This window comes from Macaca fascicularis, chromosome 20 (assembly GCF_037993035.2).
Source record: "Macaca fascicularis isolate 582-1 chromosome 20, T2T-MFA8v1.1".
Classification (NCBI taxonomy): Eukaryota; Metazoa; Chordata; class Mammalia; order Primates; family Cercopithecidae; genus Macaca; species Macaca fascicularis.
In genome coordinates, this window is record NC_088394.1 from 79613625 (window position 1) to 79631971 (window position 18347).

At 44.1% G+C, this 18347-nt stretch overlaps 1 protein-coding gene across 3 annotated transcripts in view; it reads left to right on the top strand.

Annotated features, from left to right (window-relative positions):
* CDH13 (cadherin 13) overlaps positions 1-18347 on the top strand; it is a 1164779-nt gene that overhangs the window by 1103748 nt on the left and 42684 nt on the right. For all 3 annotated transcript variants that reach the window (XM_005592649.4, XM_005592650.4, XM_045381798.2), the window contains one exon: positions 10450-10592. In XM_005592649.4, the coding sequence (XP_005592706.3) occupies positions 10450-10592 (143 nt within the window). The remainder of the gene's footprint in view (positions 1-10449; positions 10593-18347) is intronic.

Sequence of the window (18347 nt, forward strand, 5' to 3'; positions counted from 1 at the left end):
TTTTCTCATCTGTAAAATGAGGGTGGTAATATCTACCTCCCAAGTTGATGAGGCAATGGCAGACAGTAATGTATATGAATACATACATCGTACACCACCTCCTCAGTGATCCATGAGTGTGTGCTTCCAGTTGTAGATACAACAGCAGAAAGTAAATGCTGAAAAATAGGAAAACACTCACAACGCATGATTTACGATGTGAGGGAGCCTGCTGGCATGGCCCTTGTCACGAGGGTAATTAAATAACCATTTGTGTAATTACTAATTTATATCCTGTCTCCCTGCTGGAGTGTAAGTTCCAAAAACTGGGGGGAATACACTGCTGTCTTCCCAACACCAAGTTCGGGGTCTGGCGGGTAACAGAAACCCAGCAAATATTGATTCCAAATGAGCAAGTGAATAGTACGTCACATTAAAAATGTGTGTGTGTGTGTATGTATACATCGACACCTAGGCTGGAAGCCTCTAGACAAAAATGTTAATAGTGCTTATCTCTGGAGGTGGATTAGGGTGATTTTAATTTTTTCCTTTTTTTCTCCTCTATATTGTCTGAATTTTCTGCAATTAACACAGAGGACCAAATCAGTGTTTCCTTGGGCAAATGCAAGTGGAGTTGAAGCCACCAGCTACCACTGTGCCTACAAGAACATATTTTCTTGTGATTCTGGCTTCTTTGGGGGTTTCAATATGTAGTCTCTAGAATTAAAAGGGTTTAGGGCCAGGCGTGGTGGCTCAGGCCTGTAATCCCAGCACTTTGGGAGGCCAAGGCAGGTGGACCACAAGGTCAGGAGTTTGAGACCAGCCTGGCCAACATAGTGAAACCCCATCTCTACTAAACGTACAAAAATTAGCCAGGCATGGTGGCATGTGCCTGTAGTCCCAGCTACTTGGGAGGCTGAGGCAGGAGAATCGCTTGAACCCAGGAGGCGGAGGTTGCGGTGAGCGGAGATTGCGCCAGTGCACTCCAGCCTGGGCAACAAAGTGAGACTCAGTCTCAAAAAAAAAGCGGGGCATAGTTTAGGAGAAACAGGAATTTAGTGATTTCTAAAGATAAGTAGAATTTGTTCTTATTCACCATTTCCTTGTCCTGATCATGGACTATGCAAAAAAGAGCTCACACAGCAGGCCTGAGACCGCTGTCCCTAGAAAGGCCTGCCTGCAAGGTTGGCCTCAGCTGGTGTGCAGAATTATGGATGTGAGGAAGGTTCCCACTCTCTTAACTGAGAAGAGTGGCTCACTGCACCTAAACTGCTTGTGCAAACAAATGTGGTTTATGCTGAATTCTGCTTTCCCTCTGGGAGTCAAGAATTTTGCTAATGCCAGGTGGAGGGTGCCTATGTGACCAGCCCCCGATAAAAAACCCTGGGCATTGAATCTTTGGTGAGCTTCCCTGATGGAGAACATTTCATGTATGTTGTCACAACTTGCTGCTGAAATTAAGCACATCCTGTGTGACCCCATTGGGAGCGGACCCCTGCAAGCTGGTACCTGGTTTCCCTGGGATGTTACCCCATGTACCTTTTTTCTGAGCTGTTTTCCCTGCATATTTTCACTGTGATAAGTTTTAGCCATTGAATATGACAATATGCTGTGTTCTGTGGGCCTTCCTGGCAAATCACTGAACCTGGGAGTGGTCTTCGGAAGCCCCAACACACAAACCCAGCTAACTAACCCCTGTTGACAGCATGTATCAGATCCAAGGCAACTAAAGGGATGGGAATGTCTGGAGCAGCAAAGAAATGGGAGTTTGGCTGGGGCAAGAGAGACAGATGGTCCAGTGGCTCTTTTGAGAGATCTGCCTGTGGGGGACAGATGAATGAGCACTTTAGGATGAAGTCCCTTTAGAATTCTGGGTCACCTAGCACATGGGTCAACCAATGCATGTAAAGAAGGTTTGTACTCTCATTCGTTCCCTCATGTATGCATTCAGCAACTGAGTGCCTACCTATTCAGTGTGTGCTGGCCACTCTTCCAGATTCTATGTGTGAAGGGTTGAGTAGGATAGATGAGGTCACTGCCCCTAGGAGCTCACATTCTAAGTTGTAGAGTTGGCCAGCGAAGGAGGCAGACTTTAGACAGACCATCCAGAGTGGCTTCTCTAGGGAACTCAGAGGCCTCAGTGTCAGAAGTGAGATCCTACAAAGCATAAGACACACATGAGAAAAATCTACGACTTATCCCATGAGGCAAGTAGAAAGGTGTTGAGACCAGAAATAATTTGCTAATTTCAAGGAATGAAAGGAAGGCCAGTGAGTCTGTAACTTAGGGAGGCTGAGGAAAGAGGTAGAAAATGCAGGTAGAAAGTCAGGCAGGTCCAGATGGATCCTCTAGGACCTTAGAGACCATAGGTAAGAGTTTGGATCTTATTCTATACCCCATGGGAAGTCACTGGAGGGTCTCAAGCCAGGGATTCACACACTGTGATATAACCCTGGCTGCTCTTTGGAGAATAGATTGTAGCAAGCAGAAGGCAAGCAAAGAAACAGGTGCATTGCAGTGGTCTACACAAAAGATGATCCCTAGTGGTCTTACTACCTACCTCCTACAATGATCCAAAGAAAGTGGACCCACACCACAGCTACCTTGGTCCACTGCATGTGTGGAGGGTGATCATTCTCTTGGGTATGATATATATATCACTTGTCGTCATGGTAGGGGTCAGAATGTCTGTAAAAAGCAAAGTTTTGGTCCATGTGCCATCAGAAAATACCAGCTGCCATGTGCCGGTCAGAACTGTCATGTGCTACAGCCTCAAGCAGACGTCCACAGGATTTCACCAGGGCCTCTGGGATGCCTGGGAAGGGGATCCAGGGAAGGGGCCAGAGGTGTCAAGAGCTCCTGCCCAGTTCTCAGCTGTTACAGAGTCACAGAAGGTCATAGCTCCAGGATAGGCAAGGCAGGAAGCATCCCATCCTCCCAACCCCAAGAGGCCCTGCCCAGACCACTCACTGGGCAGCTCTTCTTGTCCACATCTGCTGGTTGTGGCATCCCCATCCCTGGGAAATTTGCTAATTTCAAGGAGTAAAAGAAAGGCCAGTGAGTCTGTAACTCAGGGATGCTGAGCAAAGAGATAGAAAATGTGGGTAGAAAGTCAGGCAGGTCCAGATGGATCCTCTAGGGCCTTAGAGTCCATGGCAGCCCTTTCTGTTTACTGAGACTGCTTTCTTTGGCTCTGGTTTCCTGGGAGAGGAAGAGAACGGTACCCTAGACTGTGATGGGCTGTGGCTGTCTAACTAATCTAGGATTCTGGAATTCACTGGCCCTTCAATTTTATCTGTACATTGTGTCAGAAGATTTGAAACATGTCCTTTACTTTATACTCAGAGCCAGAGCTGCATGAGCTATTTTAAGATAGTGTGTTTCCTTCGGTACGGAGTTCTGTGTCTTTCTGGTTCTGCTTTTAATAATAAATACAGGGTCCAGTGGACTGGAATTCAGTAGGGTGTGAAGTATTCCCCTACTGCTTCCCTTCTTTCCTACAGTTTTACAGGGTTGTTTGTAGCCTTCAGTAGGAATGTAAAAATACTCTGTATTTCCTCTCCTTTTGTAGTTTTTATTTTCTAGGTTTCTCGTAGTCTTTCCCATCCTACTTTATATATATATATAACATATATATAGTTACATATGTATTATACATATAAAGTATATAAAGTATACTTTATATATAGTATATTATATAAACTTTTATATATACTTTTATATACTTTATACTTTATTATATATACTTTATATAATATACTTTATTATATACTTTATATATAAAGTAGATATACTTTATATCTACTATATAATATACTTATATATATACTTTATATATAATATAAAGTATATTATATAAAGTATAATAAAGTATATTATATAAAGTATATAATATATATATAATAGATAGAACTACATATATGGCATGACATATATATATCATATATAGAGATAGTTCCATCTATTACTATATCTATAATCTCTCTATATATAAATTTTATGTGTATATAATCTGTGCCATGTCTAGTGCTCTGTTATATTGCATCGATCCATTTGACCATTGTGCACTAATTGCCCAATATTACTTTGTGACATTTTTAAGTGTAAATTGAAAGGAAAGCTATGCTAAGTCATGTAATATTGGCACCTATGCTGTGCAAACGTGGGTCCCCTACATCAGGGGTCCCCAACCCCTGGGCCACGGACGTTCTCCAACCCCTGGGTCACAACATTAGATTCTCCTGGGAGCACAAACCCTATTGTGAACTGCACACGCAAGGGATCTAGGCTCCGCACTCCTTACGAGAATCTAATGCCTGAACTGAGGGGAATAGTTTCATCTCCAAGCCATCCCCGAACTGTTCGTGGAAAAATTGTCTTCCACAAAACCAGTGCGTCATGCCAAAGAGGTTGGGGACTGCTGCCCTACCTCACAGAAAGCGAGTGACCCCAAGAAGCCTGCAGAAGGGACTTGTCAAACCTTCGATCTCTTTCTCCTTCCCACCAATACTTGAGCCCCCTGAGGGCAGAGGCTGGCAGCCCTCAGCTCTGGAAGTCCTTCCAGGTCAACAGCTGACCCTGGCCACTTGCCTGGAAGCTTTCTTCCCTGCTCCGAGGGGGCCCTGCTGAGAGTGAGCCCGCCTCCCAGGGTGGCGCAGGCCCCAGTCACCCCCACTGTACTGCCTGCAACTCGGATTCTGTTCATCAGTTTGCCCTGCATCTCCCAACACTGACACCCAGAAGAGGCTGAGGCTTGGCAAGCGCTCAGGGCAGCTTCTGTGAAGCTACATTACAGGCTGAAATGAGCTCAGTTTTTAATTTGATTTTTTTTCCTGTAACAAGCAAAATTCACATTACAGATAAATTGCCCGGAAATTCCAATTTAATAAGGCATATGCATTTTTTAGGCCTAGAAGCATTGAAAACATCTTGCACACTGGTATTTTTATACTGAAAGGTTTATTAAAAAGACAGTTTTGAAAATGTCAGAAATTTACATAGCGTGCCTGGCCAATTGGTCAAAAAGGCTGATTGGACAGAAGTGCACAGAAGCCAGGAAGCGGGAGAGCAGGCTGCTCCGTGGTCTTGAGCTGTTCTCCCTCCACATCGGGGACGATGGCTCCACCGTTCAGTGTCTCCACCCAGCTCTTAGTTTGCATCACGTGGGTGCTCAGCAAATGAGTGTCCCTCTGTCCTCCTCTGTCTGCAGGTGTGGTTCTGAGTAGAAGCAGCAAACTGGACTTCCAGGGCATCTGTGGGGCGGGCATACCTCCTTGAGGTCTCCCGTGGGAGGAGGCGCCAAATAAAATGAGCAAACTGCCCGGGTGCGGTTGCTCATGCCTGCAACCCCAGCACTTTGGGAGGCCAAAGTAGGTGGATCGCTTGAGGTCAGGAGTTCGAGACCAGCCTGGCCAACATGGTGAAACTCTGCTCTACTAAAAATACAAAATTTAGCCGGGCATGGCGGCAGGTGCCTGTAATCCCAGATATTTGGGAGGCTGAGGCAGGAAAATTGCTTGAACCCGGGAGGCAGAGGTTGCAGTGGGTCGAGATCACTGTCACTGCACTCCAGCCTGGGCGACAGAGCAAGACTCCATCTCAAAAAATAGAATAAAATAAGCAAACAGAGGGGAGCAGAAAGGGTCCTGTGAAAACTCAGTTAAATAGCACAGCTCTAGATACTTGATTATTTTTTTAAGGAAGAAAAAGAATGAGACACTGTCCTGTAAAATCATCAAAGCCCTGGCTTTCCCTGGAAATACGGCACAAGCAGGCCTAACCGTGCTGAGTATTGTTTCTGAGGACTGCCTCCGAGTTCATGTCTCTAAGCATTTCATTGAATACAACTATTTCTTTGAAAAGCAACAAGCAAACATGTTAATCGTACAGCAAAATCATGGCATCGTGCGACAAAAAAGGAATGACAGAAGGAGCATCAAAGAGCATTGCTTGTACACCAAACATGAAAGCCAAATTTATTTAATTCAGTTTTTATTTATTTTCTAAACTGAGCTGAGTAATCAGGGAATAGAATGCGGTTCATTTAAAACTTTCATTATTTCAAATATGTTGAACCACTGCCAATCACTCCTAGATCAACAGGAAACTTGTTACCTGATGAGTTGCCTGGTTTTTTTTGTTTTGTTTTGTTTTGCTTTTTCCATCCCCATGATCGTTCCAACTGAAGGAGAAAAGATGTAATGAAACTTTACCAGGCACCCTCTGCGTCCAGGCACTCTACTCGGCCCTGGGGGTGCAGAGCAGACAACCCTGGCGTTGGGCATGAAAAACACTGTGCACCGAGAAGCCCAGCCCCTGGAATCCAGCGTGCTGTGCTACATTCCAGCTCTGCCTCTTCTTAACTGGGCCGCTTTTGACAAGTTGCTAAGCCTCTCTGATTCTTGGTTACCTCAACTTTAAAACAAGGACAATACCCACTTCATCAGATGGTCGTGAATCACAGAAATAAATGTAATGATGCTCCTAAGGGGTTTAGCACCAAGCTGGGCCCAAGGAAGCATTCTGTGTGTCTAATGACCAACTTTTACCTGTCCTGACACCAAGGAGCTTAGAGTTTGGTGGAGATGGCAGAGCCATCAGGGCCCGTGGTAGGCTCCCAAAAGCATTTTTACCAGTGCATGTGCCTCGCACAGACCTACTGAGGGTGATTAATTCTACTGGGAAAGTCACACCGGGTGAACGAGAAGAGACGTATGCGTGGGGTCTTGAAACACAGTAGAAGTTTGCCAGGTGGAAGCATAAATGACTCTTTAAACGAAAGGCTGGTGTTTTCAAAGCAGTTCATTCTCGTGAGTAATTCATTGCTTCTGTTTTCACAAAATAGTGAAAGGATCATTGCAGCAGCAAGGGCGTGTGGAAGCCCGCGTTCGCCTCATCCGTTCTCCCCATCTGTCCCCTGTCACAGTTGCAGCTTCAAAGCATTGTTCCCCGAGGCTCTGCTGAGTCGGACGTTTCTGAAACATTCCGGGGGACAGTGTGAGTCACACCAGGGAGGACACACGAGGCCATGACCCCAGCAAGCCGCTAACATACCCACAGTCTGACTCTGCAACAGCTCCCCCGCAAGTGCCCTGAACGAGACCAAGCCCTTTGTGTCAGCCTCAGTTTGCCCTCACAGCTACCCCACAATACCACTGGGACTGTCCCCAAGTCACAGAGGAGGAAGCGGAAACACAGAGAAGTAGCTTGCTAAGCTCAAAGTTAGAACCCAGGTCCTTTCCTCTCCAAAGTCCATGACTGTAACGGCCATGTGATGATGGCGATGTGAACAGCTGGGCAGAGGCAGCACAGAGGGTGACAGCAGGCCTTGGCACCAGAGAGCCAGCCTCCAAATCCCAAGCATGCCCCATACTAACCAATGACCTTGGCAAAGTTCACATATCTCTAGGCCTCTCAGTTCCTCATCTGTAAAAGGGGAGGAATAATATTATCAACCTCCCAGTGCTGGTGTGAGGGCTAAAAGCATAGATGCTGGAAGCTCCTGGAGCGGTGCCCAGCCGGTGCAATGTAAGGCTCCATGCTGCTGCAGCTGTGTCACTACTAATATGAAATGGAGGCTGCACCCCGAGGCTGTTTTAGGAAAGACCAGACCAGACGTCTTCCAGGAAGCATCAGCAGGAGCCTCTCCTGGCGTCCTTCTGCAGTTGGGGGATCTGGTACATCCACTTTGCAGGACAAAAACTTGATTTGATTCTTGGGTCAGTTCGCATGACCCCAACACAAAAAGGACTGATACCAAACCAGAGTGCCTCCGTGTGAATTAAATTTACAACAGCTCTGCATCGGAGCATCTGGCAATGCTGACTGGAAGCCCAAAGACCTCCAGGTGGTTGGTGCTGAGACTCCAGGAGACACTAGGAGCACTCAGAGGTGCTCTGGATGGTGGCCAGGCGAGGGTGGTAGGTGAACTGCTGTCTGTCCTGGGGCGCCGTGAGGCTTGTGGTGACTGCACAGATGCCCATTCCCTTTGTCAGCCAGCAATTTCTGATTCCCTGGCTCCCCTTCTCAACAACCCCAGTTGACCATCCCTTCTTCAGTGACCACAGCCTCTCCCAGGTAGCAATCCCATTGCTGCCCCCATGATGACCTTTAAGTCATGGACAAGGGCAGTTCTTCTTCTCCTTGGCCACACAGGAGGCAGCCCCCTTGCTTCCACCTACATCTGAATAATCCCACCTACCACACTTCAATTCAACCTAAATGTATCCTCAGAGGCCACCTTTTCTCAGAATTCAGTATCTTTTTCAAAGTAAGATCCTTCAGATGAAACGTACCTGCTGACCACCCACCCTGAGTCACTAAGTTAGCTGGGAAGCAGTTTTGAGTGTGGGTTCAGGATCGCAGCTCCGAGGTCAGACCACCTGGGCCCACATCCTGACTCTATTACTTGAGTAGCTGTTGGTTTGTGTCTCAGAGTCCTCATCTGTAAGTGGGGATATTATACCTACTATAATAAATCAGTAATGCCATGGTAACAAATTATTGCAGACGTGGAGGCTAGAAATTTATTCTCCCACAGTTCTGGAGGCCAGAAGTCCAAAATCAGTCTCACTGAGTCAAAACCAAGGTGTTGGTAGGGCCATGCTCCATCTGGAGGTCTAGGGGAGGATCCTTCCTGCCACTCCCCACTTCTGGTGGCTGCAGCATTCCTTGGTTTGTGGCCGCATCACTCCAATCTCTGCCTCCGCAGTCTTCTCCTTTTCTGTGTCTCACATCTCCCTCTGCCTCCCCCTGAGGACACTTGTGATTGCACTTAGCACCCCCCAAACACCCCCAGAGAACCCAAAACAATCTCATCTCAAAATCCTTAGCTCTGCAAAGTCTTTGCTCTGTAAGGTAACATTCCCAAGTTCCAGGATTAGGAGGTAGATATCTTTTTCCCTGTGAAGAGTTGAGAGTCATTTGCTCCAAGCCCTTCAGTTGGAGATTTTCAATCCTGTTGGTTAAATCAGGTTTTAAACATCCTTAGACCCAAACCTGGCCATAAAAGGCAGAGAAAATAAACCTCATGCATCTTTACCAAACCAAGGAGCTATCAGTTCCCATGTCTCTTCATGGGAATATACTTCAAAGATCAGTAGGAAATGGCAGAAAAGCACCAACAGCATCTTTCTGGCTTAGGTCTGCAAGCGGCACGTTATGCAAGCCACCCAATTCAAAGAAAGCTGAATCATGCCCAATTTGAGTCTCCCTGATAGATAAGACTATTATTTCTTACTCTGTGCATCTCTGTATTGTTTAAACTTCAAAAGAGCAACCTCAAAACAAGTAACATTTTTAAATCTTGGATGGTTTCCCATTATCCAAAGTCCAAACCCCTTAAAACAGTAGTTCACGCTCTCTACAATCTTGTCTAATCTGTTTCTCAAAACTCATTAACTTTTAGTTCCCTTAAAGAAGCTGTTTCAAACACAACCCTCTACTTTCTAGTCCCTAAATATTCATTTACCCAGCAAATATTTATTGAGTGTCGCGTATGTGCTAAGCAGTGTTCAAGCAGCTGGTGTCACAGCAGTGAACAAATTTCTTGCCCTCATGTAACCTACATCGTAATGAATGTGTCTGTTCTATCTGAATATAGTTTGGCTGTGTCCCCACCCAAATCTCATCTTGCATTCCCACGTATTATGAGAGGGACCCTGTGGGAGGTAATCGAATGGTAGGGGCAGGTCTTTCCCATGCTGTTCTCATGATAGTGAATAAGTCCCAGGAGATGTGATGGTTTTATAAGGGGAAACGCATTTTGCTTGGTTTCATTCTCTCTCGTCTGCCACCATGTAAGACGTGCCTTTCACCTTCCACTATGATTGTAAGGCCTCCTCAGCCACATGGAACTGTGAGTCTATTAAAACTCTTTCTCTTGTAAATCACCCAGTCTTTAGTATGTCTTTATCGCAGTGTGAAGATGGACTGATACAATTTGTTAACTCATATTCTCTTTTCCTGGTTTTTCTGTCCTCTCCATCTCTGATGACATACTATCTATTCCTCCTGTCTTGGTTCGGATGCAGCATTCCCTGTGAGGTACCCAATATTGCCCTGGATCAGAGGTAGTGAGTTCTTCCTCCAAGCATTGATGTGCCTTGCTTGTACCTTCACAACAGCAATTCTCCCACTAGTCCACAGACAAGATGTATCCCAGGAGTGAAAGATACAAGACTGGACATGGACTCAGGATTTGGACTGTGAACTCTGCTTTGCCTCTGTGAGAGCTGGGCAGATGGCAACAGCATCTTCCTCCTAGGAGTGTCAAGAGGAATAAAGGAGGCACACACACAAAGTGCTTAACACAAAGCAAACCCAGAGTCAGTGGCCTCATGACTTTGTGAGTGAGCAACTGTAACAGAAATGATGGTTTTGGGTTCATAGGAGCTCATGCCCTGCACTCTGTAAATGTTTCTTGAATCTACTTTGAATGCAGAGTGTGACATTGTTGGGATTTGTTTTCAGGTATTCTGTTTACAAGGACCCAGCAGGTTGGCTGAATATTAACCCCATCAATGGGACTGTTGACACCACAGCTGTGCTGGACCGTGAGTCCCCATTTGTCGACAACAGCGTGTACACTGCTCTCTTCCTGGCAATTGACAGTGGTGAGTACTTGACAAAGACCATCAAGAGTATACTTTTCTACTACAAATATACTTTTACGTTTTTAAATATCTTCTGATATACCCAGGGGTGTTCTTGGGAAGAATACAAGTGTGTGGGAACAGCGAAGTAAATGTTTAAATATACACATATTGAGTTCAGTAATATCTCCACGTCCCAGAATCCTCGGATCTTTTTGGAAAGCAAGTAATGTCTGGTGAGAGGTCAGAGCAGTGAACTCACCCTGTCCCATCTTGGGCAAGCATGGAGGTTAGAAAGCCACGCTGATGTGCTTTGTCTTGGTGTCATGCTCTCATTTGCAAAGAGGCTCTTGGACTTAATGCAAGTTGAAAGAAAGTCCCAGAGGATATCACTGACCCTGGCAATTGAATTGTTCCCGTGGCTTTTATCCTATTATGATGCACTGCCAAGGAAAGGCAGCAGGTACAATTAGTTAGTGGCTGCACAACCACAAAGCAATTGCTGTTCGTTCAAAAGATGATAATGCACTATCCGTATGCCAGTCCCTGATTAGGTGCTGGGGGCACAGCAGTAAACAAAACAATAGCTGTCCTCATGGAGCTGACGTGCAGAAAGAAGGCAAAGTTCAAAGTGCCATGATTGTTCTTTGCTCTTTTGAGATCAGATTGCTGGGCAGAAGGGCAGAAGAAGGGCAACCTCTTCGGAGACTGCATGGTAATCTAGGCAAGATGGTGGCCTGGACCAGAGACTAGGAGGGGATGATAAAAAGAGAGGTCATATATATTTTGAATGCAGAGCTCACAGGATTTGCCATTAACTGAGATGAGGGCATTCCAGTTGGTCTGGGGACATGTTAAGCTACAATATGTATTGTGTCAATCACACAAGAAGTTTTGTTCTCCCTATTATTCCTAAAAGCCAGCTGTTTATGGCTAAAGACTCATTTTTCAGTCCTTCCATATCAAGATGAATATTTATAGGTGCCCATTGTTATACTCAACAAGGGTGAACTAAGAATTCTCAGTCCTGGTCCTCATCTGCCGGCTACTCACACAAACCATTAAGAGACAAGTCTAAGAAGTGAGCAATCCATGTGGCATACAATAGGTGGAGAGTGCTTCACAATAAAGGCAAGCCTTGAGCTTAGCCTTGAAAAATGGGTAGGATTTGGATGAGTGTCATTACCCAGGAATCTAAGACAGAGGAATCAAAACTAGAAGGCGGCACAGCACAGAGGTGAGAAGAGGAAAAAATAACTGTTGTGTCCGCTATAAGTGCATATGTAGGAATCTATTTGGATGTATGTGGAAAAGTCACATCTTCAAAGCCAGATGATTCATTTGATAGAACAGGCAACCAGAAGACCGTGTAACTTCTTGAGAAGGAAACTGACATGATGAAATATCAGGTAGACAATGTTCAGCAACTGAGAGCTGGACCAGATCTTGTGCTTGCTCCTGGAGACTCATGGATGAATAATACGTGGTCCTTGTGTTCAGAGGGCTCATGAGTTATTTGGAAGATTAGTCAAGTACACAGAAGATCACAGTAGAGTGTCCTAACTTTCTGATGGAGCTAAGCCGAGAGAAGCCCCTGTCCAGCCGTGGGGGTAGTCATGGAGAGCTGCCTGAGAGAGGGGACATCTCACCTGCGTGATGAAGGATATGTTGATTAAAGGTAGGGCATGCTAGTCCTGGTGTTAAGAGTTAGTTGGCAGCTTCTGATTGGTTAGCCTTAAATTTCATTTTTCTTTAATACAGGCATTTATAAGAAATAGCTCATGTTGGCCAGGCACAGTGGCTCATGCCTGTAGTCCCAGAATTTTGGGAGGCTGAGGTGGGTGAATCACAAGGTCAGGAGTTTGAGACCAGCCTGGCCAATATGGTGAAACCTCGTCTCTACTAAAAATACAAAAATTAGCTGGGTGTGGTGGCGCACCCCTGTAATCCCAGCTACTTGGGAGGCTGAGACAGGAGAATCTCTTGAACCTGGGAGGCAGAGGTTGCAGTGAGCTGAGATTGTGCCACTGCACTCCAGCTGGGGCGACAGAGTGAGACTGTCTCAAAAAAAAAGAAAAAAAAAAAAAAAAGAAATTGCTCATGTTCAGTTTTGCTTATGTTTGCAGATCAAGCAAGGTTAAGGTGACTTATGAAACCTAACTGGCTTTTTCTGCCCAGTGATTCTTCAGGCCTAATTTCCATTTTAATTTACTTTAACAATTGTTATGACTGAACTGTGTCCTCTCAATGTTGATATATTGGGGTCCTAATGCCTGGTTCCATAGCATGTACCTTATTTGGAAGCAGGCTTGTTGCAGATGTGGTTAGTTAAGATAAGGTCATGCTGGAGTAAGGTGGGCCCTGATCCAACATGATTGATGTCTTCATCAAAGGGGGAATTTGAACACAGGCATGCACACAGGGAGAACACCACATAAAATGAAGACGGAGATCAGGGTGATGCTTCTGCAAGTCAAGGAGTTCCAAAGATTCCCTGCAAACTTCCAGCAGCCGGGGGGAGAGGCTGGGAGAAGAGCCTTCCTCACATCCCTCAGCAGGAACCAAACCTGCGGATGCCTCAGTCTTGGACTTCAGGCCTCCAGAACTGTAAGACAATAGATTTCTGCTGTGTAAGCCACTCCTTTGTGGCACTTTGTTATGGCAGCTCTAGCAAAGTAATGTAAGATTGAAAGGAGTCATTACCTATAAAGCATTTGGAACAATACCTTGCATGTAGCAAGGGCTCAGTAAAACTTAACTATTTTTTTTTAAAAGGTAAGGCATTCTAGAAGAATAAATATGTGAGAAGTTGGGAAGTCGGTCAGCATTAGTGGAAGCTAGCATGGCAGGTTCTTTGTGTGCAAAGATAAGGGCAGAGAAGTGTGTGGATACCGGACTGTTCTAAAGTTGGAACTGGGTCTTGTGCTCAATGCCCAGCACCTGCCATTGTGCCTGACTTAGAGCAGGCACTCACACGCCTGTAGAATAAATCATGAAATCAATCATGAGATGCTCCACACGCTATGCCAAGGACTTTGGCCTTGACAGTATCACTCACTTGCCCCCAGAATAAACATTGTGTTTCACAAAGATACATCCCAGCCAGGCACAGTGGCTCACACCTGCAATCTCAGCAATTTGGGAGGCTGAAGTGGGCAGATCGCTTGAGGCCAGGAGTTCAAGACCAGCCTGGCCAACGTGGCAAAACCCCATCTCTACTAAAAAAAAAATATATACCTCCCACACACACACACAAAAGAAAGATACATCCTATAGCTGCATAGAAAATGGATGCGATGATGGCAAGATGTGAGGAGGGAGGTATTAGGCAGCTGCGGCAGAAATACAGGTAAGAGAAGAGAGAAGACCAAGCCAAGGTAGTGAGGTTAGTTCGGGAAAAGTCAGCCTGCAGTGGGGAAATGTGTTAGAAGCCATAGCAGGTATCTTAGTTGATGGGGTCAGAGTCTGCACAAGCATAACATGAATGGACCAGAGAGGAAGAACCTAGATAACATCTGAAAGTAAGAAACAAATCTTTGTCGAGAGTTTATACTAAACATGAACTAGAGAAATGCAATATTCAGGTTTCTGGTCCAGAAATCAGGAATGATGATTTCAGCAACATAAACAGGGGATGAGTTTCAGAGGATTGGTCCTTCCTGTTTTGAGGGTGGGTGTTGAGATTATGTCCCAGAATAAGCTGGTAAGATAGAAATGGGCTAAGGAGAGATTTTGCTTAGGGAGTTGCCCATACAAAAGAGATAGGACTTATGAGAACAGAAGAGCTTTCCAGAAGGAAGAGGTCTAGACAGAGTACTAAGTACATACTCTGGGATGAAAATAAGCCAAGAATGTTTAAGATGCTGTGTGAAATGAAAAGTATCCATTACTGGTCAGCTAAAGTAACAATGGCAGGGTTCTGTACTATGTAGAAGTATCTGCATATGTAGAGAAATTTCTCAGCAAAGAATGTCATGAAGTATGGATGAAATATAGCACAGTATGGCTGGCATTTCTTTGTGAAATTTTTCGTGCAATTATAAATCCAAAGAAACTAGAAATGCAGTATACTTGAATTGTTACCAGAAGCGAGAGCCTTCTTTACAGGTATGCAGTAATCAATTAAGTGACACTATGTGTGTAAATACTTTGCCCGTGGTTATTAAGAAGAACAAAACCAAAATTTGCAGATTAGGAAACAGACATCGAATGTAGTTGACTTTCTAAAAGTCGTACCGTTGGGATAGCATTTTTCTACCTTTAGTTTCTTGCATTTTTAACATTCTTTAAAATTTCTGTGTGGAAGCAGCAATCTGGTCTAAACTTCTGCCATATCACTTATTAGCTATCTGATTTTGAAGAAATAATGTACAATGTAGTTAGGACCTAACAATACCTTATAGCGGTTTCTCATCTATGAGACTCATTGAGTCTCAGCTATGTTTTCTCAACATTCAGCATACACCTGTATGAATGGTCTGGCTGTGTAACTGTGAAAGCTTCTTACAGACTCTGAGTCTCGTTTTCTACATATACAAAATGAAGAAGATAATTCCTACTTATAACGTTGTTGTGAGAAATGAGTGAAGTCCTGTACCCTCTAGATTCTCCATCAAAAGCCATATTAAATGTTCACTACATATTAATCGCACCCCAGTGGGGGTTCCAGAAAGGAAAGAGTAGAGCCAGGAATGATCCTTCTATGACCCAAGAAAAATACAGCTTGAAATCTACTTGTTGTCTAACTCTGTTAACACTAATATCAGACAAGGAAACTTAAAATCTAGTGCCACAGATGTTTCCAGAGAGCTAAAATGTCCCCAAAGATGTAATGGTAAATAGAAACCAGGTTGACATTAATATACAAAACCATCGTTAGGAATAATAATCCTGAACAAGACCCAAAGGACTTACAGCAAAAAGAACATAAATTCAAAAGACCTTATAAATCAGAGCAACTTTTGTTTAAAAGCTCCTTTTTGCCTCATCAAAAACTTACCTCTAAGTATTATGTTTAACCAGGAAAAACCAACAGTATCTATTAGATCAGAGTTAGTAGGCCAAGCACGGTGGCTTACACCTGTAATCCTAGCACTTTGGGAGGCTGAGGTTGGCAGATTGCCTGAGTCTAGGTGTTCAAGACCATCCTGGGCAACATGGCAAAACTCCATCCCCAAAAAGAATACAAAAATTAGTCAGGCACAGTGGCACATGCCTGTAGTCCCAGCTACTCAAGAGGCTTAGGAAAGAGGATCACCTGAGCCCAGGGAGGTCAAGGCTTAAGGCTGCAGTGAGCCAAGAGCATACCACTGCACTCTAGCCTGGGCAACAGAATGAGACCCTGTCTCAAAAAAAAAAAAGAAAAAAAAGTAAATAGTGCTAATTGATGTCTCAACTTTATCCAAAGTGAGCATTTGTTTTTATTAGCTTTTTAGAAATTTAATTTATTTGATGGAATGAAAGAATAAGGATTTTTGGCATATAACACTAAGAAAGCTAAACCAAAATAAATTGATTTCTCCAAACAAAGAGTAACTCGGGAATTAATGCCAAAACATGTTGATAAAATATATGGCTTCAGGAACTTCCATGTAGGATATAGTAAGGAAATATCTCCACTGTAAAACTAGAAAAATCTAGATAAATTACAAAAATCAGATAATATAAAAAATCTTAATTGTAAAGGAATCAGGGAGCTGCAGAAGCAGTGAAACCTAGATAAACTAAATTACCAAAGAGGGAAAAATTATTTCACAAAGAAAACCTTTTTTTGTTCTGGGGGCATTGTCTGATTCTAGGTGAGTCAAGCTTGGCCCATGCAGAGAGCCTAAGATGGAGGAAAAGAAATTAGAAATGGGTGACAGAATCACAGGGAGCTTTCGTGACAAACTGGAAACTTGAGGGGTTTTAAACACAAAGCTGCTTTTCCTCTGTGGACAAATGCTGTAAAGGACAGAGTGAAATATCCTTGGGTCTCACCGGAAAGAGAGACCTACCAAAGGAAGCAAGCTCTCCTCAAATACATAGCCATTCTCTCATTTGAGGTATTTGCCAGATTTCGAAGGTATAAGGGGTTAAAGGATGGGGTATGGGATGGCTGGAGAGTTAGGATGGTAACCACTGAAGGGAAGAATTGGATTTCCCGGAGCCTTTCAGGCTGAGATACTCTAGACTTTCAATCAAAATCCCAGTCAGGCCATACTCAGCAACAGGGGTAAGCCAGAAGCTGACTCAGTCTTGTTCATCTTGCAGCCCAGTCTGACCCTTACTAAGTTGATGAAGCAAGTCCCCATCTGATACGGTTTGGCTCTGTGTCACCACCCAGATCTCATCTTGAATTGCAGTTCCCACAATCCACAGGTGTTGTGGGAGGGACCCAGTGAGAGATAATTGAATCATAGGGACAGTTTCCCCCATACTGTTCTCGTGGTAGTGAATAAGTCTTACAAGATCTGACGGTTTTAGCAGGGGTTTCCGCTTTTGCGTCTTCCTCATTCTCTCTTTGCCTGCTGCCATCCCTGTAAGATGGGACTTGCTCCTCCTGTCCTTCCACCATGATTTTGAGGTTTCCCCAGCCATGTGGAACTGTACGTTCAATTGAACCTCATTTTTTCTTTTTCATAAATTGCCCAGTCTCCAGTATGTCTTTATCAGCAGCATGAAAATGGACTAATACCTCACCCTATCTGGCAAATACAAGAGAGGGAAAATCTCATAGCAGAATATGTCATAGGAAGCCTCTCCAATCTTTTATTAATAATTCCCAATTTACAGTTTTAAAAAATTACTTGACCTGTAAAAAACAAGAATGTGTAAGTGATGACCAAGAGAAAAATCAGACTACAGAGGATCCAGATATTTGAATTAGCACACAAGAACATTAAAATAAATATGATTAGTAGTGTGTTCAAGGAGCTACAATAAAAGATAGATTCAAGCAGGGAGAATTATACAAGAGATTTGAAATCTTTCAGAAGGAATCAGATAGATATTCCAGAACTGAAATACATATCATCATGTTAAAAACTCATTAAGTAAACTTAAAAGCAGAACACGAAGCCGGGCATGGTGGCTCAAGCCTGTAATCCCAGCACTTTGGGAGGCCGAGACAGGCGGATCACGAGGTCAGGAGATCGAGACCATCCTGACTAACGCGGTGAAACCCCGCCTCTACCAAAAAAAAACACAAAAAACTAGCCAGGCGAGATGGCGGGCGCCTGTAGTCCCAGCTACTCGGGAGGCCGAGGCAGGAGAATGGCGTGAACCCGGGAGGCGGAGCTTGCAGTGAGCTGAGATCCGGCCACTGCACTCCAGCCTGGGAGACAGAGCGAGACTCCGTCTCAAAAAAATATATAAAAAATAAAAAGTAAAAGCAGAACACGAGATTTTTGACCTAGAATATGAATCTATAGAAAACATTGCAAGGGAAGCACAATGAGGATAAAGAATGGAAAAAAATCTGGCAAAAGACTAGTGTGTGAAATTGGAGTTACAGAAGGATAGGAGAGTGATAATGGAGTGGAAAAAAAATATTTGAAGACATAATGTGTGGGAATTTTCCAAAATTGATGAAAGACATTCTCCTTATTAATTTGAAAAGTTTAGCAAACCACAAGCTGGATAAATTTGAAGAAAAACACACCTCAGGATACTAGAGCCAAACTAATGAAAACCGATTTCAAAGAGAAAATGTTAAAAAATAGCCCGAGAATAAAAGAGGTATTTACCTACACATGAGCAACAATATGACTTATGGCTGACTTCTAAATAGAAGTA